Source organism: Pollicipes pollicipes, unplaced genomic scaffold (assembly GCF_011947565.3).
Source record: "Pollicipes pollicipes isolate AB1234 unplaced genomic scaffold, Ppol_2.1 Scaffold_4002;HRSCAF=4701_pilon_pilon_pilon, whole genome shotgun sequence".
NCBI lineage: Eukaryota > Metazoa > Arthropoda > Thecostraca > Pollicipedomorpha > Pollicipedidae > Pollicipes > Pollicipes pollicipes.
The window spans coordinates 38,171,369-38,197,796 of NW_023596420.1; the positions used below are offsets into that span (position 1 = coordinate 38,171,369).

Sequence of the window (26,428 nt, forward strand, 5' to 3'; positions counted from 1 at the left end):
GCTGGTGACAGGCTTCCAATCCATGCTTTTCTGAATGTAGTTCCGGCATCCCACCGTTATATGCTGTGGCCTTTGGCGTATGATGTTAATGGTCTGCCATTAGCCAACTAGTTCATAACCTGAACTGTAGCGTAATGGTCTAAATTCTAGGGGTTCAAATCTCACATGGAGGTCCCCGGTTCGAATTTCGGTCCAACGATGATTCCCGTACATTGATATGACAGCCTGAGTTGCTAATGCTAGAGCCTGGCGTGGAAGTCACACTAATGACGACCTTACTCGCGCTATTCCTTCTTGCAAGTCATTAAAACGTAACTACCATAAACGTAAAGCTTCCAGTTGTCAGAAACTCACCCTCGTCAACACCCACTGCAGCAAAGCAATGCCCACACGCACACCCAGCACCGGCCAGTCTTGTGTGCCTTCTCAGTCCTCTGAACGTCCCGCTCTTACTCGGTGGCAAACCTCTCAAATCGTATATTAGCTACATTCACACGAAAGTGACGGCAACCACGTCGTACTGAACTGATGCGACGATTAAAAAATGAAGCACGCAGTGACGTCGTGTGATGGACAGGACTAGCAGGCTACGACAACCAAAGACAGTGGACCGCCTCGCAAGCTCCGAAATGGGCTGATGTGTACGCGGCATGATTGAGCACTTATAACTTTTTTTAATGGAAGCATTGCATCCCATTACTGATAAGCTATCTATTGTTCGATTTTTTGCAACATCCATAATTTGCTATCTTCAAATGACGTACGACAGTCCTTCAGATCATACTACGCATACGGTCCTGAGCATGTAGACATATTGTACCTCACGTATCTGCCTCATCCACATAAAAACACATGAATGTAAAACATTGCCATAAGGGATTGCATTTTGTGTTATAATCTCGCACCTCATTTCAAACCGTTAAAACGATAAACAGGTACCCTGCAACTACATAAGTAAACTTTCGGAAACTGCGAAAAAATTAAAAAGTGAAGAAAGGTAAGAAAGTGAAACGAAATAATGCTCAAAAGAACAGATAAGGGAAGAATAGAACAGAATGCACGCTTGGCTCCTGAGCATTCCGTCCGATGTCACCTATCTGGCGTGCACATCGCTGACGAGCAACAAACGACCGGTCATCGGCATCATCCCTTTTTCTGGCCCTGTCTATCACCTGTTCGTGCTCCTGCTCCTGCTCTGGCCTTGCCTATCTCCTGCTCATGCTCTGACCCCACCTATCTCCTGCTCCTGCCCTGGCTCTGTCCATCTCCCGCACCTGTTCCTGCTCCTGCTCTGACCTTACCTATCTCCTGCTCCTGCTCTGGCTCTGTCGATCTCCCGCTCCTGCTCCTGCTCCTGCTCCTGGTCCAGGGTGGGCAGTGAGTCGGACGGGGCGACGCGCTGGGGACGCGTGCGCAGCTGGTGCACATTACCGACGAGACTGGGGAGGGCGGCGGCATTGCCGGCGAGTCGTTAGCTGCGGTGGTGAGCGCGCACGTCGGCCGTGTCCTGTCCGTCGTTCGCCTGGCCGCCGTGCTCCACCACACCGAACAGTGAGTACAGCACGCACGGCTGGCCGGGGCGCATCTGTAGCAGCTGCGATAGAGGCAGGACCAGAGCGGCGCCAGGTCCAGGCTCCTGCTGCACGACACGTGTCGGCTGACCTCACGCAAGCCGAAGCTGCACACCTCGAGCCGCTTCAGGTACATGTTCAGCACCGGCGGCGCGCTATACACCAGCAGCTGCTTCCTGGCGTTGATGTAGACGGCGTCGCTGCCCGACTCCTTGTCGCAAGTGCTCTCGCTGGACTGGCCGGATAGAGTTCCTGTAGCGTAGTGGTTAAACTGCGCTTTTGGGAACCCGGAGGCATGGAGTTCGATTCCTCACGGTGCCCGTTTTTCCCGCCAGGGTGAGAGGCGGGCGACGCCATGTAGCCTCAACGGCTTAGTACGTCGTAATACCCCAATGCCACACGGGCTGGCCGAAAGAGAGCCGGCGGTTGCGCAGATTGCTCGCAGCCGAACTGGTTCGAACCGGTTGCTGTCAGTGAGCAGCTCGGACGCCGTGTACTAAGGCAGGTTGGTGAGTAGGCTACACTTCCTGGAAACAATCTAACAGTCTCATCCCTTACGGCGTAGTTTTGTGATTACGTGCGAGCGTATTTTTAGCGAGAAAGGCAAATTGTAGGACATAGATAAGCTCACAGCCAGTACTAAAAACAACTTTATATGAAACCGAGAGGCCATCTTGTTTAGTTCCGTGCAAGCCAGATGGCTTGCTTTGACTAGCCTGTTTCCCTGGATGATAAGATATTATAAACGTTTTTCTCGTTCTAGCGAATTCTCAGATTTAAAGGGATTAGATGGCTACGTATATATATATATATATATATATATATATATATATATATATATATATATATATATAGAAGTATATAGAGACTCACTCATATCTTAAATACAGCTGGACACGGAGAGTGCAGACGCCGACACTTGTGTGCTCGATAGCGACGTGCGGCTAGAGCAGATCGATTGGCGCCGGATAGTTACACGGGTCGTCGCTGCTCACATCTGCTAACTTATTCCTTCGCCACAATCAAACAAGCAACATCAATAAAACTAGCATATTGATAACTGCACAAACGGCGATGACAATGCATTCAAGCGCATTTACTAAAAACGTAATTGCTGCATTGAGTGCTGTATTGTAACAATCGGGCATGCTTTCCACGTCAGTTTTGCAACCACCATTGCTTCAGTCCAGACAGGGTATCAATGAACGACCGGACACGAGCGTGCTTTCATGCCTTGCACGGCCTGAGCTTGCAGAGCCGCGTCATATCGCACATCCACAGCCGCCCTCTATTGACGACAGTCAGCCGGGTTCACTCGGTGCGCGGGGGGCCAGCGGTCGTAGAACGCTGGCGCGGTGCAGGGCCGCGCGCGGCGCGCGGCGCCCGGCGATCGTCCAAGCCCCTGACCCGCAGCGCCGGGCGCCGCGGGATCTCCAACTGAGACAGCCAGCTGACCCGCGGCTGATCAGATGACTGGAAGGTCCGCGCCTCAGCGGGTGGGTGGTGTGGCGGCCGCGCGGCCCCGGCAGCCGGGGATCGGCCACCGGAACGGTCGACGCCGCGGCCTCAGCGTGACCCGTCTGGGTTCGCCCGGGTGGCGGCGTCCGAAGCTGAGGCAGCTGCCACGGTCAGGGCCAGCTGGCCTTTGACTGACGGCTGACCTGGTGATCCCAGTGATGCTGTTGGCCGGCCTAGCCGTGTCTTCTATCCCAGCCTGACCGGGGGGGGGGGGGAGGGGGATGAGGTCAGGGGTCAGGTGAGAAGTGATTGGGTATCCGTTGGTGTTGTTAGTTGATCGAGGGTCCGTTGCTCGCCTCGCTGGGATCCCAGAGTCAGGTAGAATGTTTGTGGTCAGACAGGATATCAGGAGTAATTGGTTTCTACATCTCCACCGGACCCCTGAGCGACGAGGGTGTACATGGCTAGAAAGACAATAGGTGGTGGCTGGGATAGCAGGCACTATGGTCACCGTGGCAGCGTCAAAGGGTCGAGCGGTTTGGAGAGTACACGTGCTGCCGTGGAGTCAAAACGAAGGTCTTATGTACGCCAGTGACGAGTGTCTTTGCGCGATCCGCTCTAAATAAATATTGTGAACATTGTTGTCGGCGAGACCATGACACCATTATCGATCCATGCTAACGGGACAGGAAGCCAGATATCCAACTTTATAACGCTTGCAGGCTGAAGTACTGGTAGTCGGTCACCCACTCTTGGCTAAGGCTGGTGAACTTCATAGGCGAGGTAAGTTGTTTTTCCAGACTTTCCGGCATGGTTTATTTTTACATACGACCTCATGTGGCTTAAAATGGCATGGTCATTTGTTCCAGAATATGCAAAACCTCTTCTTGTGAGCTCTCTAGGGTGTTAAAACGTTTTGTTATGTAAGACAGTAATAATAGCCTTATTCGTCAGAGAAAAAAAAACAGGAGAATGAAAATATAGTTGGGCTGATATTTCGGCGACCTGCCTTCATCGAAACAATAGCAGAAGTCATTTTAGCTATTCGTTTCGATAAAGGCATTTTGTTGAAACATCAACACATCTTTATCTCCATTCTCCTCTTTTGTTCTTACGAGGAATAATGCTATTAACTGCTGTCTTATCGTGAATATCTTCTTTGCAGTGTCTATCAAAACAAATAATATGCTGTCCAACAAAAGGTAATATGCCTTGCTTTGGTCCACGTGAATGGTTATGCCTCATATCGCTAAGCCGCGTGAAAGCTTCGTTGATTTTGTGATGAAAAGAAGCTTTTGATATTCATCGGAAGGTGTACGTCTCATTACTTAAATGGGAGATAGAGCCACCACAAGACCAGAAGAAAACATTTGACTGAGGTAAGAGAAATACAGGGCGGAAAAGACTGGCATTGGCAACGGCAAAAAAAGCCAATTTCGCACGGGTAAAGGTCGTTATTGTACATGGTAGAATGGTGTGCGGTCCTTAGATAAGATTTGAAAGGAGTGGCCACTGATACATGTAAACACAAGTCGATGCTCCTGGTTGATTTACATTTAACGGTGCGGTGTTGCCGCCTAAAAAGCTCTGTAAATCATTGCAAATTTATCCAGCATCATTGCCACACCTGTGCAAACGTTCTACAGGGCTAGGCAATTGGATCGCCAATTATTGATAAATAATTCAGCAATGTCAAGTACTAAACACTAGTTATCTATTGACCTGCTGTAGGATATCTGCCAAGAGCTCAGAAGTGCCCCTCCGTGCAGTTGTATCCGTCCCCACTGAGTACAGCTCAGGCACAGGTAGGGGCATCCTCGCCCCTCTCACGCTCCGGTGAGGAGAGGGCACCACCCCACCGCGACAGCACCGAGATTCCAGCTCTTGGGGAGCGGCGCGAGCGTGCGGCCGAGGACCTGATGATGGCTAATGACCTGCAGAGAGGACAGAGGCTGCCACACTGCCACGCCACACCGCCACACTGTTACACCACACCGCCACGCTGCCACACTGCCACGTCACACCGCCACACTGCCACGTCACACCGCCACACTGCCACACCCACACCGCCACACCTCCACGCTGCCACGCCACACCGCCATGCTGCCACACCACACCGCCACACTGTCACGCCACACCGCCACACCTCCACGCTGCCACGCCACACCGCCATGCTACCACACCACCACACCGCCACACTGTCACACCACACACCGCCACACTGTCACACCACCCGCCACACTGTCACCACACCGCCACACTGCCACGCCACACCGCCACACTGCCTCACCACACCGCCACACTGTCACACCACACCGCCACACTGTCACACACCGCACACGCCACACTGTCACACACACACCGCCACACTGCCTCACCACGCCACCACACTGTCACACCACACCGCCACACTGTCACACCACACCGCCACACTGTCACGCCACACCGCCACACTGCCTCACCACACCGCCACACTGTCACACCACACCGCCACACTGTCACACCACACCGCCATACTGCCACACCACACCGCCACACTGCACACACACACCGCCACTGTCACACCCACCGCCACTGTCACACCACACCGCCACACTGTCACACCACACCGCCATACTGCCACACCACACCGCCACACTGTCACACCACACCGCCACACTGTCACACCACACCGCCACACTGCCTCACCACACCCCCATACTGTCACACCACACCGCCATACTGCCTCACCACACCGCCACGCTGCCTCACCACACACCGCCACACTGTCACAACCACACCGCCACTGCTGTCCACCAACCGCCACATGTCACACCACACCGCCACACTGCCTCACCACACCGCCACTGTCACACCACACCGCCATACTGTCACACCACACCGCCACACTGTCACCCACACCGCCATACTGCCACCACACCGCCACACTGTCACACCACACCGCCACACTGCCTCACCACACCGCCACACTGTCACACACCACACCGCCACACTGTCACACCACAACCGCCATACTGCCACACCACACCGCCATACTGTCACACCACAACCGCCATACTGCCTCACCACACCGCCACGCTGCCTCACCACACCGCACACTGTCACACCACAACCGCCACGCTGTCAACCACACCGCCACATTGTCACACCACACCGCCACCTGCCTCACCACACCGCCACACTGTCACACCATACCGCCACACCGTCACACAACACCGCCACACTGCCACACCACACCGCCACGCTGCAAGCGCGGCTCTCGCATCGACGGTCATCAGGGAGCGGGCCAAGGTCACGGTCGTGTCTGCGGTAACCCGACTGCGCGCTGGACGGACGTGTCTGCGGAGAAGACTGTAGAGAGCCGCGAGCGCGGAGGGGAAGCAGACAAAACCGGGACCGCGACGCGACGTTGATCACGTCGATGGTCCAAGCACAGATCAATAGGTGAGGCAGAAGGTAGCCCGCGCCGAGTTGTCATGTTATGAACCATGAATAAATCGTGCTATTTGTAATCCATAAATTGACTCGAACCGCAGCTTAGTATTTATATTCTGGAACATTACTTGTGGCGTCGAGTACCTGTGGGTGGAGGTAAGTGTTAAGGCTTGCTGTGTGTACTTGAATCTTGCATTTGCATTATTTAAAAGTATTATCTCGATTGATTTACAGTGGGTGGATCTGGGTTCACAGCAGTTGCTAAGCAGGGACCGTTGCTCACGCCCCGAACCCACCACCCAAGATAAGCCCAAGCGGTTCCTCCGATAAGTTCGGCTGCTGCCAGGCAGCCGCGGGGGAAGTTTACGTACCGTGCATGTAGTGCAATGACACGGCCGTCCAGGGGCAGGCTGGTCTCTGTGGCCCGTTACGAGCCGACCTTTCCGTGTCAGTTGGGCTTAACGATGCACCGGCTCTGAGATCCAGCGGCGCTGGCTCCCGCTCAGTGGCACCCACTGCCGCTGAGTGCCGCTCAGTGGCAACTAATGCCGCTGGATATTAAGGATCCCTCACCTCTCCTCTGAGCCGCGAAGCCGATTGCTGTTTCACATAAGACACTGTACCGCATGTGGGGTTTAGAGGTTGAGGCTGGGGTGATGTGGCAGGCTTCTGTGGGCTGGTCCAAGCTTGATAGAGGTGGGGCAGCCTCCATCCGAGAATTCCGAACGTCATCGCACTCCCATGAGTGCCGGGACTTGGTAGCTGTTAAATCAGATCATGCGCCAGATATTGCCGATGGCGATGCTTATTTAGGGTGGCGCACGCACGCACACGTTCACACGCGTCCACATACGACCACACACGCATGCACACGGTCACACGAGCATGCACACGTACCTCAAATTCTTCTCGATGTTGCCACAACGAAAGGCACATATATGGGTGTCATTATTTTTTATTTTTAAAAACTATCCACCGTGGCGTATTCATGAACACTGCCGAGTGGATCACGCGCCGCATCGACGACGAAAATGCGCTGCCGTTGTTTTCATTGACCTCAGTGGCGCCTCCGACAACGTTAATAATGATTCTGTACGTATAATGATTAAGATGAAATGGTACGATGTTGACCCCAGATGGTTTGAGAGCAACATTTTAGATGGGTGGCAGGTGGCAGCACGTAAGGAGACGCAGTTCCTTATCCCTGACGCTATCCCCTGTGTTCTCCAGGGGACCTCGATCGGCACAATCTCCTTCAGCATCCTCACCAATAATATTCCTCCCCATCTACTTCAAGGACGCCCAGCGTCCTTCGCCGAAGATGTCCACCTGTTAGGCTCCGCTCGTCCTTGCGATAAAATCGTCGCAAAATGACGACAGGAGGATATCCCCGTCAATCTCCAATTCAGCTGCACATTAACTCAATGAAAATGCACCCAAAGAAGCCAATCCCACTCTTGCTCGGCACTGCCTTAAACTTCAAGAAAGCTACACCCGTATATCTTAATATATTTGGTCACGAATTAACGCCGTCCCTCTTTTTGAATACGCTAGGGCCGGCGGCCAGACATTTCCTTTCCTAAGACGAACACATCGTAAATGTGACCAAACAACGGTGCCTAAAGGCCGAATACTGTAAAATCCTAGTTCATTGCCACATCTCACCACACATCTTCTGGCCGACCGTGGGGAGCCGGGTTGACACGGTGCGCGTGACCTGGTCACCCACCGTGACATCATCGGGATGTTCAGGTCGCTGGGAGACCGGCCTGCCCCCGGGTCGATCCTCTCGTTGTTCTATACGCGTGCTGCTGCGTCGTAGCGCACCAGTTGGTCGACGTGTGCAGGCGTGCTGGAGCTGCCAGCCTTTCGCCTGTCGGCGCGCCGCGTGTTTTCATTCACCAGCAGTTAAACCGCGCTGTGTGAAGCCGTATCGTGTGGTGTCCAATAATCGCATGAGTTTTTGCTGCTTATGTCATCAATTTGTATTTTCTGCTAGGTTTTATTTTACTGTAATGCGACTGGAAGCAAATGACAAATCATCAGTAATATCAGTGATATCGTTATCCAGGACTGAATGGTTGATATATGCGAGTAATGCCTCCTTTTCACTTCCGCGGTAACCACAACAGATATTGGGAGCACTGCAGCCTTCCTCCCCACATTTTCCCACAAAGTCGCCACCATGGACCGTGCCTTTTTGCCAACCATGAACAGGGGCTGGCACGCCCCATTTGTAAGAATCTGCGCCAGCGGAGGTGGCCCATTTTTCATCGCAACGATAATGGCGGTGGCATCAGGAAAATATTGCCCGTGGTCCATCTCTCATCAGCCCAAAAGATTCCAGTCGGAAGGCGCTAAACCAGGGCTACTCAGCTGTGGAAGGCCGGACCAGCCAAAATTTGCGACGTGATCTGCCGTCTTCAAACTGGTGTGAGCCTGACGTCGACGTGTTTTGTGCGAAAGTTTTCTTCCTCTCTGGCCGGATCCGAGGACAATTCAGGTCTTTGCTTCAGCCAGCGTCATAATGAAACGGGCAGAGTTGAGGGCTTGTCGCGTAGTGCAGGTAATCCAAAAGGATCCCGTCCTTCCTATCCCGAATACCAAAAGACGAAGCACATCACGTTGCCTGGAGGGTTGAGTTTCGAACTTGTTCTATGATGGCGGAATGGCATTTCGCCGCTCCATCGGCCACGTCCTGACAGACTTACATTCGGTGGTTTCTCTGTGCTTGCGGGGAGCACCACAGGACCTACCCGGCAAACACTTTGCGATATCTTAACGTTCTTAGCATCGTTTCCGACATACGACACCGAACAAACAATAACCGTTCATTGGTAGGAAGTTTCAACTCTACTGCCATGCCACCTGTATCTACCTTTGGGGTTGTTGGCCCCAAAGGTCGTCATCATCACGTCACCAAAAGCTGCGTTCACATAAGCACAACGAACGCAGGCTCGAAGGGATGTTCGGCTGCGTTCAGGCTGATGTGCGCAATGCATCTGATCTAGCGCGTGGGCCACAACACAGATCAAGAGCAAAACATCCAAAACATTGTTCTCACCAATCGCAACGAAGGTCCTTAGAACTGGCAGAACATCAGCAGAACAGCAGAACAGCAGAATCACCACGGGACTCCGGGATGGCGAATAGTTTGTGGGCATCGGGTAGCATTGCTAGCGGGAATGAGCCCGTTCGATTCCACGCCGGCGCTGACGTCACGTGCGGCTTCTCGCCGCCCATTTGCCGCCCGGGGACTCCTTGCCAGTCCCGAGTTCTCGGTTCTCAGCAATCCCGAGTTCTCACGAAACCGCTGGCGTCCGCAGAGCGCGCGCGACGTGGTGCATGATCTCCGCGCCCTCCGTGTGCAGTCCGGGCCTTCGCATCCGGTCCGGGGCCTGAGTGCGGCCGCGCAGCCGCCGGCGTCAGCCGCGGCGGAGCACCGCCGAGCTGCCAGGCGGCCCCCTCGGCCTGGGACGCCGCTCAGTCCAGTCTCTGGCACAGACGGCGGCGCAGACGGCAGGCGGGACAGCAGATCGGCCAAGACTTGCTCTGGTCGGTGTCGACAGGCCGAGCGGGGATCCACGGCAGCAAATAGTAGGTGCCTCAGCCAGTCTCCCCTGACCCTTGCCGTGTGCGCTGTAACAGTATAGAAACGTTTGGAAACTGCCTCGTCCATAGCCAACCCGGCGTAACGGTTCTTGGATTACATATGCAGTTGTGCCTACATTATTGCGGTTTTTGTGCATTTTGCAGTCGTATTTCCGGCCATATGTTGGCTTCGTTATTTTCAGCAGCGTGATTTAGTCATAAGCGGATGTAAAACTTCTCTTGCCAGTGTCAGTTGCTTCAAACGCGCGGCAAAATGTCCTGTCAACCGCATGAAGTTCTCTACCGACACTGGTCCGTTTTTAAATGTGCGCTGTATTGCCTCATGCCTGTGGTATGCTGCCCGCCTTGCACACTCCACTGATCTTGTCTGCCCAGTCGTATCGCCGCTGGCACTCGCTCGTCCAATATGTATGTGCCACCGCGACCCCACCGGCCAGATCCGGAGTGCCTGCGCTGTGGCTTACACCGCGCACACGGGGCTGACCGGTTGGTGCTGCGCTTTGCATGCTATCTCGTGCCCGATTTAGACCGTGTCACCGACTAGGTGTATCGCGTGGTTGCATGCGGGGCAGTTAGCCAGACTTGTGCTTGATTCCTTTTGGGCGGAATGAATTCCGATTCCGACTCGCAACGGCACATCAGTTTATTCACCGTGATGCCGAGGGGTTCAGCGCCCATTGGAACGGTCTCTCCTGATTGCGGTCCGAGCAGGAACAGTTCAAATGTGGAGCCGGTTCCAATGGCATCAATTAGGGTGCCAACAGTTGAGAAGATGGCCCGTTCTGTGAGCATTGCAGAAGCTTACGTAGGACACACATTCGGGTATCAAGTCAACTGCATATACACGACTTCGATTCATCTTAAGGTACGACTCGCAGGGAGGGCCAATGAGGATAAGTTCCACCTGACTCAACCCGACGCGGGTCGATTCTAGAATAGACTGCCGACTCCACCTAAAGCTAATCACAAACGAGCATATAACATCCGCCTTGCCAGTAACGCTGAGCAAGCATATGCGTTCACAGTTCGCACATAAACCTAAGATTGTCTGTGCCGTTGCGTTAGAAATTGATATACCGCTTTATTGGCACGGGCTCATGCGTCATTTGTGCCTGGCAGGCAGCAGGGAATGCTGTTATTGCCAACGTAGCAGACTTGTGCTCGACGCAGCGTACATTTGGCATCCAACGCGAGGTCGACCGAATTTTTGGCCGTGTTAAGTGAACGTTAGATACTTTGAAAATGTGGTCAAGCTGGACCAGGATTTAACGAAACATCTTGCGCGAGATCTTCCATTAATTTGTTTCAAAATTACCTCTTTGATAACTAACGTTCGGAATGCATTAAACGCACGGTATATTTTTCCTTCTTTGCAAAATCAAATTGCTTGTGCCTCACCCATGTCCACGGGCCGCATTGGGTGCAAAACGGTCATAAACGGGGTCGATTTCATGGTAAATTATTTTGGAATCGAGTTACGCTCATGAGCCACAGCCCAACAGCCGTCTCCAGCTTGCTGTGACGTTGGCGTTAGACACAGGACTGATCTCATACGCTGGTATACGAATCCGAATCCATAATGCTGAAGAAAAGCCGAGCTCAGGCCTCGCGCATGCCACCACTGACGTCATAACATCACCATCATTACATCATCGCCATCACGACACTGAATCGCCATCATGACATCATCGTCATCATTACACCGCCCAGTCTCCGCACGTCAGCAATGCTGTCTGCACGGCTGCACACTCTGCTCACGCCCTCCCCCCCCCCCCCCCCCTGCTTCTCTGCAGTGAGTCTGAGCGCAGAGGTCATGGAGCGGCTGCAGGACGAGTTCACCGCCGACCCCAAGAACCTACTGGCTCAGAACGTCTGCACCAGGGCCGACCCGCTGGAGGCGGCCCTCAGCCGGCGCGCGCTGGAGCGGATCAACCACGTGTTCCAGCACAGGGTGAGAGCTCTCGCGTTTCGCGTCTCGCGGCGCAGCGACGGCCGCAGCTGCGGCTAGAGTGTCGCACGTGCGATGACGCAGCTAGCGTAGTGGGGGTGAAGCCTGCAGGGGCACCCGCTCCGATACCAGATGGCTGTTTATGAGGATGGAGATGTTTGAAGTTGGCGTACCTAACGACAGCGATGCCATAAGATTGGGTACGGGGCTCTTTTTGCACACTCACTAACGCTGATTCACAGCAAGAATACCGTCAGCGTTGCCCGGCTATGTGTGTGCACGTGCGTGTGTCTGTGGCTCAGAAAATTGTTGATCATCAGCACCACCAGGCTATCCCCGCGGTGTTTCAAACCTATTTGGCCGTCGGAAATCAAACAGCAACACCCAAGCAAAGAACGTGGCCTAGTGTCGCACCAGTTGCTTTATTCGTAGAACTCCACAGTCCTACTCAATCCAGGCAAGTTCACATACATTTCGGCTGACCCTTGAACAGGATTCCGAACCACTGGATCTCCACGCAGGTTTGATCACGCATGGTCCGTGATTCTGATCCATAGGTCGGATAGACCAAGCCCTGCGCAGACCAGGTCGCCCTTGTGTCCTTGCCGCTGCCTTATCACTGTTACTGCTGTCTCTGTTAACAAGTTTCCGAACCACCTGATCTCCACGCAGGTTTGATCACGCTTAGCCCGTGATTCTGATCCACAGGTCGAAGAGGTCAAGCCCTGTACGGACCAGGTCGCCAGTGGTATATGCTGGATGTACGCCGGGATGAACGCCATGCGCATCCCCTTCATGAAGGCGTTCAACATCAAATCATTCGAGTTCAGCCAAAGCTACCTGTTCTTCTGGGACAAGGTTTGCCTCAACTGCAACGTGGAGTGGAAAGTCGAGTCCATTTTCAGTCGAGTAGTGGATGTGTTGTGTAAATATGCCTCGGTGCGATCCCATCAGGCAAATGCCAAGAGAGACCGGCGTTTCTAGACGTCTCCGAGTATCCAGATAGGCATGTCTGGACATCTATGGATAGCTTGATAGACGTTTTTTTCGCATGGATTGACTAATGCGAGACAGGTGGCTTTGGTCGGCACGTCAAGATAGCCTTCGTCCTTGACCATCCGGGTATGCACCGGGTACCATGATATCATGAGCTCAGTTCTTCGGTTTTTCGGTTCGGTTCAGTTCAGTTCAGTTCTTCGGCCAGCTCTAATGCCGGCTTGTCTGCCCACATGCTGTGGTGCTGCGGTAGGCCGCACTGACGGTCGCTGCGACAGGTGGAGCGGACCAACTTCTTCCTGCGTGCCATCGTGGACACGGCGAGACGGGGCGAGCCGGTCGACGGCAGGCTGGTCTCGTTCCTCCTGCAGGTACGCTGTCACGCCGGGTGTTGTGGGCGACCCGCAAACGTCCCCGTCAGCTGGCGGTCAGCGGCCGAGGTCCCCTCAGCTGGCGGTCAGCGGTCGAGGTCCCCTCAGCTGGCGGTTAAACCATCAGCTGGCGGTCAGCGGCCGAGGTCCCCTCAGCTGGCGGTCAGCGGCCGAGGTCCCCTCAGCTGGCGGTCAGCGGCTGAGGTCCCCTCAGCTGGCGGTCAGCGACCGAGGTCGCCTCAGCTGGTGGTCAGCGGCCAAGGTCCCCTCAGCTGGCGGTCAGCGGCCGAGGTCCTCTCAGCTGGCGGTCAGCGGCTGAGGGTGGTTTCAGAGCCGTGCGACAACCAGAAGTGCGAAACACATGGTGGAATGCTAGAACCTGCGCGGACTGAAGCAAAACTTCATATCAAACGACCTTGACATCACAATGCGCAAGGTCTCCGACTCGATGCAGAGTGAGGCTAGGACGGTTTGTCGTCTACCACTCATGACATGACGGACTTTGCTAAACAGGATGTGTTTTCGTCTTTTGTCGCGATTGTGTCACACATTGGTATTGCTCATTGCTTTCGGCTGGCAGCGCCCATTGGATGATGGCGGCCAGTGGGACATGCTGCTGAACCTCATCAACAAGTACGGCGTCATGCCGAAGTCCTGCTTCCCGAGCGCCCGCAGCACCGAGAGGTCCAGCTCCATGAACGGCGTCCTCATGAGCAAGGTGAAATGCCTTTCAATTGTTCTTAATGTCATCGCAGGCGGCTGACGACGTTCGGAACAACAGGAACGTCATCGGCTTTCAGCAGTATGCCTTCACGTAAATCCGCACCATCAGTGGGTCGTAGTAAAGAACAGGGTCAGTGGGAGGCTTCCCGTGGCGCGGCGAGGTGCGGCAGCTCACGTCAGGGGTCACGTGCCCCCCGACAGGGAGGATCACCGACCACAGCCGACCGCGTGCTGGCGTGGCGCGGTGGGGTACAAACCTCCTAGCATGATTTGGACCGCATGCTGGAGTAAAGTTGTCCGTTAGTTCGGCTTTCTGGTCAGACGGGACGGTGTTTAGAAAGCAAGATATTCTTAACGGGTTCCGATTTCAGTGAACCCGAGGAAAACGATTAAAGCAATGCAATTCATGATGAAATTGCATAAAAGCGGCCTACATGTCTAGTGCACCCGCACTCCCAGTTCGCGATGACAGCCGTGGCTGTTGTATTTCAGCTGCGCGAATTTGCGCGTGACTTGCGCCACCTGGTGGAGAAGGGCACCACCGATGAGGACCTGGAGGTGACGATCGCAGACCAGGTGGGCCAGATCCACCGCATCCTGGCCATCTGTCTGGGCCTACCGCCGCGCTCCTTCACCTGGGAGTACTACGACAGGGAGAAGGCCTACCACAAGGTCGGCCCTCTCTCGCCGCGCGACTTCTACGAGCGTCACGTCAAGCCGCACTTCAATGCCGAGGAGCAGGTGCGGTGGACGGATGGGAACGTGCGAGGACGAGCGCCACGGAACAGCGCACACGCCAGACGAACCTTCACCACACCCTGCAACAGCGCATGTTACCTGGAGCGCCCGGCTCAGCTACACAGGATTTGTGGATGTCTCGCACACACATGCACAGTGGTCCACCCAGCTACACAATCTCCTGACGGGGTGGACCCACGCACTCACCCACACCCACATTCTCACCCACACTTACGCCCACACTCACACTCACACTCACACTCACTCTCACACTCACACTCGCACTCACACTCACACTCGCACTCTCACTCACACTCTCACTCTCACTCACACACACACACTCGCACTCACACTCACACTGACACCCACACTCACACTCACACTCACACTCACACTCACACTCACATTCACTCTCAATCTCACACTCACACTCACACTCACACTCATACTCACACTCACACTTACTCATACTCGCACCCACACTCACACCCACACTCACACTCACGGGACCGCTGGGTACACTGGCTTCGCAGCGTTTCTTTATTGACATTATCGCCACAGGGCTGGACTTTCCGGACTCTGCTTTGCAGCTCGCTAAAGCAAACAACTCATTGACCTCAACAAGCGCCCTATTGCTGTGAATGAAGGGCCGTTCATGCCTTACCAGCGTACTGGCTGCAGAATCCGCTGCAGATTTTGCAGCCAGTCAGCTGTTGTGGACCCACGGCCCGCGGCGGCAGGTGTGTCTGACCCACGACCCGCGGCCGGCAGGTGTGTCTTCCCGTGGCGTCAGGTGTGTTTGACCCATGGCACGTGGCAGGTGTGCCTACCCGTGGCGTTAGGTGTGTCTGACCCACAACCCGCGGCCGACAGGTGTGTCTGACCCACGACCTGTGGCGTCAGGTGTGCAACCCACGATCCGTGGTGTCAGGTGTGTCTGACCTACGACCCACGGCTTACAGGTGCGTCTGACCCACGACTCACGGCTTACAGGTGTGTCTGACTCACGACCCGTGGCGTCAGGTGCGTCTGACCCACGACCCACGGCTTATAGGTGTGTCTGACCCACGACCCGCGGCTTACAGGTGTGTCTGACCCACGACCCGCGGCCGGCCAACCCGAGCGGCGCCCTGTACACGGTCGACCGGCTGGGCAACATGGTGGGCGGCCGCGCCACCCTCTACAACAGCCAGCCGGTGGAGCTGCTGGCCAGGCTGGCGGCCGCCGCCATCGTGGACGGCAAGCCCGTCTGGTTCGGCTGCGAGGTCAGCCAGTTCTTCTCCATGAAGCTGGGCATCAACGACTGCAGCCTGTGAGTGTTCTCCGACTGCCGCCGCCCAGCGAGGTTTGGCGCCGTGTCCGTGTGTGCCAGTGCTGCTCTGGTATGTGCTCTTGCGGCAAATCGCTGGACGTGTTCTGCCTCCTGCACCGGTGCGCTGTCAGTCAGATTTTGCACACAGTGCGCGGTGAAAACTGACATGGGACCGCTTTGAATGATGTTTGTTTCCTGTTTCCGTTATTGGACAACGGCTACCGAGGTTCTTGAACCAAGCGCACTGTTCGGGCGGTGCCCAGCGTGATGGACTACGTTGCACTCAGGGTGACAAATGTCTCAGATACGACCACAAGGTGCTGTTTGGTGTGGACGTCACGCTTCCGTTGACCAAGGCGGAGCGTTTGACGTTTGGGGACACCATGATGGACCACGCCATGTGCCTGACCGGAGTTACCCTTGACGTGAGTCTTCAGTGGCGGTGCTTTTTTACAATGAGTGCAGTTTTAGAGAGAGTGAGTGCAGTGTCAGAGACCAGGATGTCATATATTTTTAATTACCCACTTCGAGAACGGCAAAAATGGAGCGACGGATCGCTTTGGTCCTGTAATGCATGTCAAGGAGGACATGTTTTACAACAACGCGATCGTCTCGTGTTCCAATCTAACGCGTTTCCCTTGGAAACACGCGAAACAGTGATTAGCAGCAAAGTTGCCATGTTCAGAGCGACCCATCTCGCCAGATCGGCACCACATGTCGCCAGTTTTGTTGCCAAGTTGGCGGATTCACGCCTGTGGCTCGCCGTCATTTTTCCAGCGGAATCAGCCACAGAATGCAGACAGACGCTGGAGGCGTCGTCCATGGAAATAAAATGAAAGAAAAATATTAGACGGAGTATAACTGCAACAGTATATGCCCGTTTGCTCAAATTTTTGAAACTGCCTCTTTCTGAGGGCACCTCAAAGGTCCCTTCAAGGTCCAAATCGACCCCATATATCTGTATGTCAAATACTTAGCTAAGAGTTCGTCGTCGGACAGGCGCTAACTGATCAGCAGCGGTAATGTTCATTTTCACCGAACTTGCTAGTGCAACTTGTGACAGAAGCTCTTTTCAAGAGTCTGAGAACCGGCTGCAGGTAAAAGCAGGCTTAACCCACCAGTTCAGACTCAAGTGGAGTGGCAGATGTAATTTGGGCTCCGGACCAGTCACAACGTGCCTCTGATTTCCCCTTTAGACGCCAAAATTGTCCTGATGGGAAGGGGTATAATTATACAATTTCTTCAAGCTACTTAACCAAGGAAATGACATGCTTTCTGCCTCAGCTGGTTAGAATGCGTGCCAATCGTGGCTACAAAATATCAGTTGTCTTGGTTTGGACTTTTGAGTGATGGTTCAGTGTTTGTGCATACAATTTTTTAAGGCTCACCTAGAGAATTTGTCACAACGATGTTAAATCAGTTAATGCCAGCACGATTACACTAAACTTTGTGTAGGTACCAATGAGATGAATGAGAGAGAGATGAAAGAGAATGAGATGGTACCAATGAAAACAGGACTTGACCAGGCATTGATAATCGGTCATGCTGTGTTTAGTGGGAAGTCCGCGTCTTAGCAAATTTGTATTACTTCCCACTTGTAAGAAAATCGCCATTTTTGCTTTTTTAAGGACATAATGACACCATTTAAAATATCGTCTTGCCACGTCATCTCCGACTATCGCCATTTTTGCGATATATCGTCAGCGCTGGCAATCCTGGGTGGCTGTGACTTGCGTTTGGCTCCTTCGCGCTGCGGAACTGAACCGAACGTATGCGGGGGGCTGTGGTGATTTGGTCTCCGCTGGGTTCAACCATACCGTAATATAACACACTACTTCTAGGACTTGGAGTTGGGCGTTGGAACGAGAGCGCTCCAGATCTTTCGTGACTTGCGTAAGCCCTTCCACAGGAAGATGGAAAACCACTGAAGTGGCGTGTGGAGAACTCATGGGGAGAGAAGGATGGAGACAAAGGCTACATGGTCATGTCTCATAGCTGGTTCGAGGAGTTTGTCTTCGAGGTAGGTTCGAGGAGCCTGTCTTCGAGGTAGGCTCGAGGAGCTTGTCTTCGAGGTAGGTTCGAGGAGTTTGTCTTCGAGGTAGGTTCGAGAAGTTTGTCTTCGAGGTAGGATCGAAGAGCTTGTCTTCGAGATAGGTTCGAGGAGCCCGTCTTTGAGGCGGGTTCGAGGAACCTGTCTTCAAGGTAAGTCTGAACTGATGTTTGAGTAATCGCATACTTAACATGAGAACGCAACGTTGGGCTAATGCTCATTTGTACTCCGAGCAAGACAAAAGTCGACGACTTAGACGGTCACTGACCCCCCCCCCCCCCCCCCAGAATTACCTTGAACGCTTAAAGAAACAATTGCATCAATGAAATCACTCCACTTTCCCACAGATCCTACGATTATAGGACGTACTTAACCTCGATGCGTAAGCGTGAATCAACTGCATTATTTTCATGTGTGAACAAGAATCGCAGTGGTTTACGGGACGGATGCTTGTACGTGGTGGTGATTTCCTTAAGTTCAGGTTTGCGGTGTCGCCGACAGGTGGTGGTAGACAAGAAGTTTGTCCCGGAGGATGTGATGGCGGTGTTCGATCAGGAGCCGATCGTGCTGCCCGCCTGGGATCCCCTCGGAGCCTTGGCACGTGTCAGATCCAACTGATGGCAGCTGACAGGCCATAGCGAACGCAGCCGACAGCCACAGCTAGCTGTGGGCGGTAGCGTCTTCAAACTATGTGCAATGTGCAAACTTCATCAACAAGCATGGTGCTGCCTGCATACTTGTGATAGGCCATGTATGCATGCTTCAAAATAGATGGATGCAAGGATCGGCTATGTATTCATTGCATGATCGGCAGGATCGAGACCACCACAAAGTTTTCGTTCAAATTTATCCGTAGACTTACCTGTTCCAGAACGAGACACGAATAATTATTCCATTAAATATACCTTGTTGACTCCAACAGTGTGCACTTACGGCGAAACTGTAACTGGCCATGATTTGTTCGAATGACCTTACCGTGGGACCATAGCCGGTAGTAGAAAGGACGTTTGAAAGGACCAAGGATCAAGCCAGTGTCATCACGTAAGTATCACCGTCCCCGGTGCGGTCATGCTTAATACAAAACATGATATCATTATTTTAGAGTGATGGGTGAACGGTGTGATGTTTGTATATATATATATATATATATATATATATATATATATATATATATATATATATATATATATATGCTAGGGGTTGTTCTCACACGTGTACATTACTATACATGATGCGGACTTAAATATGATTATTTTATGTTGATAGGGGGCTATTTTTTGTTCAGCCACTACAGTTGAAGCGGAATATAGTTATCTTACTGTTTTGAAGCTTGGCGATGCTCTTTGGCAGATAAGGTAGAAAATTTGGCTTTTGGAAAATATTGCCAAGCTGCAAAGTAGCCAGAGAAGTAAGGCCAACCAAAGCTGGAGCGGCTGAACAAAAAAAAAATCCCGCACAAACGTCGTAGTTATCAAACCTAATCATGATTATTGTTATGTGAATATGTGGCGTTCAGTGAGCGAACGAGTCCCGCATAGCGATATATAACATCCTTTTACTCGATGAAATATGCCTCCTGAACAAGTGACCAAGGACAGTGCTGATCCATTTTCCGACATACGTAAAACATACAGTGTTCTCAAGTTACAACCTTCAGATCATTCACGTCGCAGTATAGCTGCACCGTGGCATCCCATCGCAATGGCCCGAAAGCAATATTCAGATATGGCAGCCAGCCATGGTCTAAGCCGGTCCCAATGACCCGTTCGATGCATTATGATCTCGAAGCATGCCGCGGGATGAAACACGTGCGGTATTTGATGGCTCAGCTGTAAGGTATGCGCTAGGCTGCGGAGCGCCTTTTCTCCACTTTGTTTCGTACATTTATTGCTGGACCAATTTTATTGACCTGGGAAGCCGACCTGCTCGTAGATCAAAGATAGTTGCTAGCCACCTAATCCCGGATGAAAGACAGGTGAGTGGACAAGAAGCTTTAATGTGGTCGTCTTCGATGTCCGGTTCTTTGGCGCCATCAGAAGACCTGCACGGGAATTGTGGCTGTGCTCACCTCTCGTCGAGCACAGCCACCTCGCTCATTTCGGCTTTCTTGGTGGGGCGGGATAAGGCTTGCGAAGTTATTTGTGGCCCGGCCAAAACACGCCCGCTGAAGTCAATCTGCTGTCGCTAATGACCAAATCAGCTGCAGGCTCGACGCGATGATTACCAACCGCATTTTCTCGCGGGGTTGCACGGCGCGTAATTAACGCAGCATTCGTAAAAGAATTAAGGCAGCATGCGTAAAAGATGGCGCCGTAATTAGAGTTTGAGCGGGCGTGGAGAGACGGCAGTTTTCCTGTCACAGAACGGGCGGCTGCTGTCACACCTCATGGCAAGTAAAATGCCGAGACTCCGAACCTAATACGATTTTTGTAACGGACATAAACTTACGAAATTTGTGCCGTTTTTTGTCCTTTCGCCCAAAAGACAGCACATTCGGTAGTTCTCCCAGCGCAAAGCTGCAACCAGAACCCGCCACAGCCTCAAAAAGGTGTCGTGAAAAAGGCCACATTACAATCGTTTTCGGGTTCTTCTATGAACGCTCTGATGCCTTTTGAGACCATTTATTTTCAACACATTTTCCTGTCTCTTTTTAAGGCAAAACACTGTATACTATATTTGCCTGTTAGATCACTTGTCGTCATTCCTTGTCTTCCTCGGACATTGCCTATGGTTGCGAAAGGTTTTATGGGGTCGTAGCGTTCTCATCAGGCAACGACAGTTTCTAATACGCTGCATGTCCAGTCTTCATTTACATGTCAAAGTTTGCCGGAGCACTCACGTTCAGGAGGCGAATGGTTGCTTCTATTCCCCTGGGGCCATTCCTCAACACATTTTTATTTCCGGAGTCGACAGGTGGGTAATGAACGCGTGCGTCGCCGGCAAGTCTCGCGTGACAAATTACAAAAGCATGTTGATGTGAATGTGTCAGCGATCGTGTTATCCAAAGCTGCTGGTGATCGATTTCACTCAGCGCCACCGCCTGTTGGCGTGACAGGGAATGCCAGTGGGCGCGGCAAGGGCGCTGACGTCACAAAACGCAGAGTCGCACGTCCAATCAGAAGCTCTGCGGGTTACTTTGCGTTAAAAGTGACGTCATGTTTAGGCCTGAGAATCTTGCGGGACATGATTACGGAGAAACGCGTAGTGGAACCGACTTGACTCTCATTATGATTAGCTCGTTTGCTGACGATAGCAAGTGCACTTTTTCACTAAATAGCGTTCCAGTACGCATTCCTTTTGGTTTTATGTTTAACCTGATAAAAAGCTTGTTTCAATTACTAGAAGCTTCATAAATTGCGTTACGCTTGGGGGATGTCTCGTTTAATGCAGCGTAGCCGAAGCGTAACAAAGATATGGGACTTGGAAATCGTAACCTTATGCTCAAATGTGATGTTAGATCAGGCTGAAATCTTTTAAAATGTTTTAACATTAAAGCTGGACACCAGTCATGACCAGGAGAAGAGGGTTCAAACAACCTATTATCTGCAACGTTTTGACATTGATTATTTCTTCTAGTAGTAATTAGTTGCAACGATATGGACGGCCTATTAGCAGCTGTTACGACTACTGAGGCTAAACGGCGCTGTTTGTACGCCAGTATCACAAGCTTATGGCATTGGTTGTATCGTATTCTTATTGCACGTGACATAGTTATTGTGGCTTTGTGCTGCATAATCTGGCTCGCATCCCATTCAGGATTACACTGAATGCTCCTTGGCAGACTGGTCTCTTGATTTGCCATATTACCATTAACGTACTTTTCCAATGTGCAGCTTGTAGACTGGTTGTTCTCTCCTCTACTATTAATACTGTTTCCTATAACTGTCACTGCAAGGCACATACTACCACGTATGCCGATCCAGCCTCCCCCCTCCCCCCCCCCCCCCCCAGCACCCTCAGCTACCTCATCTGAACTGCTCAATTTCGCCGCGCGACTGGGCGGCCACGTCCTTAGTCACGTGCCCTGGGAGACAAATGGAAGCTGTTGGCGGAAACGGGGCGACTATTGCGCTACGCACGCCACTAACGACAGAGTCGAATGACGAGACACGCAGACGATATCGACGCAGACGACGATGGCGGCGCACAGATTTGTCCTTTCTCTGGGACTCTAATAGTATGTGGCCCCCTGATCTCATCCCGTGAACCTGGACCGCAAAATAAATATTGGAATGCCAAAAGTGCGCTATGTGGACATCGAAATTCGGCCATGACTTTCTGAAGAATTGTAATGCATCACAGTCACATTTCAGGACAAAATGGATGTTTATGCCACGCTTTTATTACAAGCACTTGCCCATGCCGGTAAGGCTATTGGTAGTCAACTAGAAATGACAAGCGAAGTCGACTGCTGAGTAAGTCCTTCTTGGACTATGGTAAAGTTTCAGCTTTATCTGTCCGGCCCGACTGTCATGGTTTCCGGAACCAATATATATCTTCATACCAATATTCTCATGCCAGATATTTAGCGTTCTTCTATCCTCTGAATGACGCAGATTTATCAATATATCTGCATCCTGCGAGCGTTTCAAAAAGTCGCATGGACGATAAAACTCGAGGATGAGGATAGAAAATGTGCCAAGCTATGTTAGGGGTACATAATATATCCGTCTTGTGAGAGCCCTAGGAAACGAAGCTCTTCAATTGTTTGCTTTTCAGACATCGCTCAACGGAGACATGTGATCTCACTCGGGGCACCTGGAAACGTTCAATATATCTTTGCCACCACTTCTTGTCGACCCATGCAGTTGTCAACAGCACTGAGCGCGACTCTATGCAGTTTGTGCCGAAAAGGTGTTTTGCATTGACGCCCAACCTATCCAGTGGGATGACAGCTCCTGCAGTATTGCAAAATCACTACGACTCCACCTGCTCCATTGCGCTGACATGGAACAGGTGCAGTTTTCGAATTACGAAAACCTGAAGAGCATCGGTCGAAACCGACTTAAATCTGGACGACCCAATGTCTCAGCAATGTGTCCCAGCATCTTCTCAAGACGTAGAGGTCAAACAATCGTATAGGCAAGCGTGTAGGTCTGTGTGTGCATAGGATCACGCGCTCTCATGCGAAACCCACCGAGATGCGGCGATGGTAATGTAACGTGAGACACAACAATTATAAGTGACAGATCAACCAACGCTAAACACAGCAACCCGAGCAAATGATAGCATTCCAAACAACAGTCGTGTAATGTCACAAATAGGCTCAGGCGATACCATCTCACACCTTGGAACGAGAGGGCGGGTACGTCAGCTTGAACCGGCTGGACTCCAAAGCGCCATGAAACAACAGTTGTACAGTAACGGTTGTGGCGTTGCTTGACTCCGTTTGACTCTGACCCGACAGATCATCCGTAGGAGCCGTCAGATGAACCAAACACGGGGTACTCATCACGCACCCACTGTGCCCATTTTTGGCCCGACGCCTTGGGTGTGGAATCTCAACACTGGGAATCGAACCAGCCGTTCGAGGTAAAGTCTCAGGCCAATAAGATCAGCTGCGACTTAACACACTTAATGAAGGCGATCTGCTGACGCTCTTCCATGGAGCGATCAGGATATTTGTCCTCTGCTGGAAAAGCTTTCAACGGGAGAGAGCGAAACTGTGTCAGAAATTAAGCTTAAGCTGGCTGACGTGCTCACTTAATTTAGCACATCATTGACGAATTTACTTCGTCTTGCACCCGTAGAAACTGTGGCTTTGAAACAAACCAGATTGCATCCGTAGGGGTCTGAGTACGTTGCTGTACCTGTCTCTTCACTTACGGCCCATTTAGGGCATGCGTCTGCAGCTATATCTTGAGTGCTCATAAGCGGCGTTCTTTAGTACACACGGGCACTCGGATGGTATTAAGCCAGAATCTTGCATGGCAGGCGATGTGAAGTCTCATCCATGAAATAAATGAAACGCATGCTTGGCTTCCATGATAAAGATGGCACAGTATCATTTTCTAATATCGATGAGATACTCTCGAGTTTAAATATCGATGACACAAGTTCAATTTTTAATATCGATGATACAAGATCGAATCTACACAACACCGAATCAGGTTGATGTTGTGCGTAGGGCCCCGTGGCAATGCATCAGACATCCTTCAGACATCGATTGCGGGATCACCTCAAGCATTCATCGGCAAGAGGTTCTCGTCGTGTTCCATTTCAAATATCGAATGGATCGGTAATGATGCGGCACATGCTGCTTTTTATGAAAAGCAAATGAAGCGAAAGCGCAGACGAGCACATTGCAAGTGCTTTCACATCTTCCGTCAGATAACAGCTTTAGCAGTGTATTGATAGGTGATTTATAATCTGCTTGTAGTACTTCACGGATTATTTCGTTCTGGAACCAGAAACGCAACAACAGAAATACATTTCCGTCATCGAACAATTGACTTCAAATATCAGACTGAAATCTCCCGGAACAAGCGCGTTCCCGGAGGATTTAAGCCTCAGAAATCTCGTGCTTGTGAAAGCCTATCTAAGGATGACCGTCCGGAAAGACGCGTCTTAACCTCTGGAAAGCCGTGCCGACCGCGAGCTATGCACGTGATTTGTGGCGCTGCCGTCTCCGCTGAGCCTCTCTCGCTCGGCTGTGACTTACAGCTGACTCTGATTGGTCCAATCCACGATCTGTATGCCAACTGGGAACTCCGCTCTGTGTCGCCGACAGCTGGCGCTTCATCCTCTGCCGAGGCGGATTATACCGCCGCGGCCCGTCTCATAAATCGTGTTCGGAATCGGGCCCGTCGTCTCCTCTCGACGACCGGTCTCGTCGGCGGATTATTTACGGCCGTTTGACTCCTCTGCCGACGGCGCCTCGACCGGCGGTCTGATCAGCAATGCAATCTGGTGCGGAAATGGGGCGGTGCCACCTTGTTTACCAGCGCTGCAAAGCCGGTGCCAGCGCGGACCGGTCGGGTGCTCCCGGCGTAATGCAGTCAAAACTGCTCAATAAGAAAAACGCGCTGCGAAATGGAAACCAAACAGCTGCCGAGAGCTGCCAACAACAGCTCGGGAAGTCGATATCGGGTGATATTGGATGTTTCCTGCAGCACTGGTGTAGGTGGTATTTTTTCAGAAAACAATATTGTTGTCCCTTTGAACAGCCTTGAATGGCTTTGTCGGGAGAGGTTTCGCGAAGTCCATATTGACGAGGCGGTCTGCTGTCAGCCCAAGTGCTTATCGCGTGGTACGTGTGATGATGGACTGACGTTTATGTGCGCATTGTGCTCACACCCTTGTCACTCGTGTCGACTGAAGTGAACGAAGCAGGACAAGACCACACGGGAGGATGACTACCGGCGATGAATCGAAAGGCTCTTCGGTCTCTTCTCTTTCTATCCCCCTTGCCTCTCTCTTCCTCCCTCCCCTCCAACCGGCCTCTGTGTTGTCTCCTTCCAAAACCTCTGCAGGGTCCTGCTTTCACCAGAGGGAGTGGAATCTGATACATTTATCTGTCACATGTATGGATATGCCGTTAAATGATCATTTAACAAGGCACTTAACCGCGTCTCCCCATACGTTGCGAACGTAAACAGTCCTGAATAACAGGCAAAAATCCACCAAAACCCACCACTACCACCCGATTGGCTAGAAATGGCTTATCCAGGCGAGTCCGGGCTTAGCGATCAGAGAAACCTTTCAGTGCGTTCGACACGCGTGATGTATACGACGCAATGCAGCGGGCCGGCCGGCACCGGCCCACAGGAACAAAGAGCGGCCACAGAAAACAAAGTCATTCCCGCCGCGGGATCGTGTCGTGCCGGAGACGTAAACGGTCCCTATCGTCCGCCAAATGGACATCATGTGTACCAAAATGGTGCCCCGAGGCCTATTTAGAAGCGGTCGACTGTGATCCAATTAAACTGGCCGGCCAGCTGCGAGTCGGCCGCGGAAAGGTTTTGGATGGACGGGCTGCGCTGGAGCGCAGGATTTCGTCGTTGGCGAGATTCCATTCTACGGCGAGCGTACAGACGGACGAACCCCTAGATAACGGTGAAATAACTGTCGATGTTGTTTTTAAGTTCGGGAAGATTGCTGAATTCGCGGTGGCAAATTTGTCAGAGACAATACATGTGACTGCATATCAGACAAAGTCCGCTGCCAGTTCTAATACTGAATCCTTGGCCTTGACAAGACCCAGTTCTTCCCCGA

At 52.2% G+C, this 26,428-nt stretch overlaps 1 protein-coding gene across 2 annotated transcripts; it reads left to right on the forward strand.

Moving 5' to 3' along the window:
* The first annotated feature begins 1,519 nt into the window (after positions 1-1,519).
* Positions 1,520-19,199, forward strand: LOC119093832 (bleomycin hydrolase). Of its 2 annotated transcripts, none has more exons than XM_037216845.1 (10): positions 1,520-1,551; positions 11,870-12,027; positions 12,733-12,882; positions 13,299-13,391; positions 13,972-14,109; positions 14,607-14,855; positions 15,938-16,164; positions 16,469-16,589; positions 18,074-18,184; positions 18,716-19,199. In XM_037216845.1, coding segments are annotated over exons 1-10 (1,365 nt in total). In that variant the 5' UTR covers positions 1,520-1,550; the 3' UTR covers positions 18,833-19,199. The 2 variants fall into 2 exon arrangements, with proteins under 2 accessions (XP_037072740.1, XP_037072739.1); XM_037216844.1 differs by lacking the exon at positions 1,520-1,551 and adding an exon at positions 9,967-10,061 and having other exon boundaries at positions 18,716-19,198.
* Positions 19,200-26,428: the final 7,229 nt, after the last annotated feature.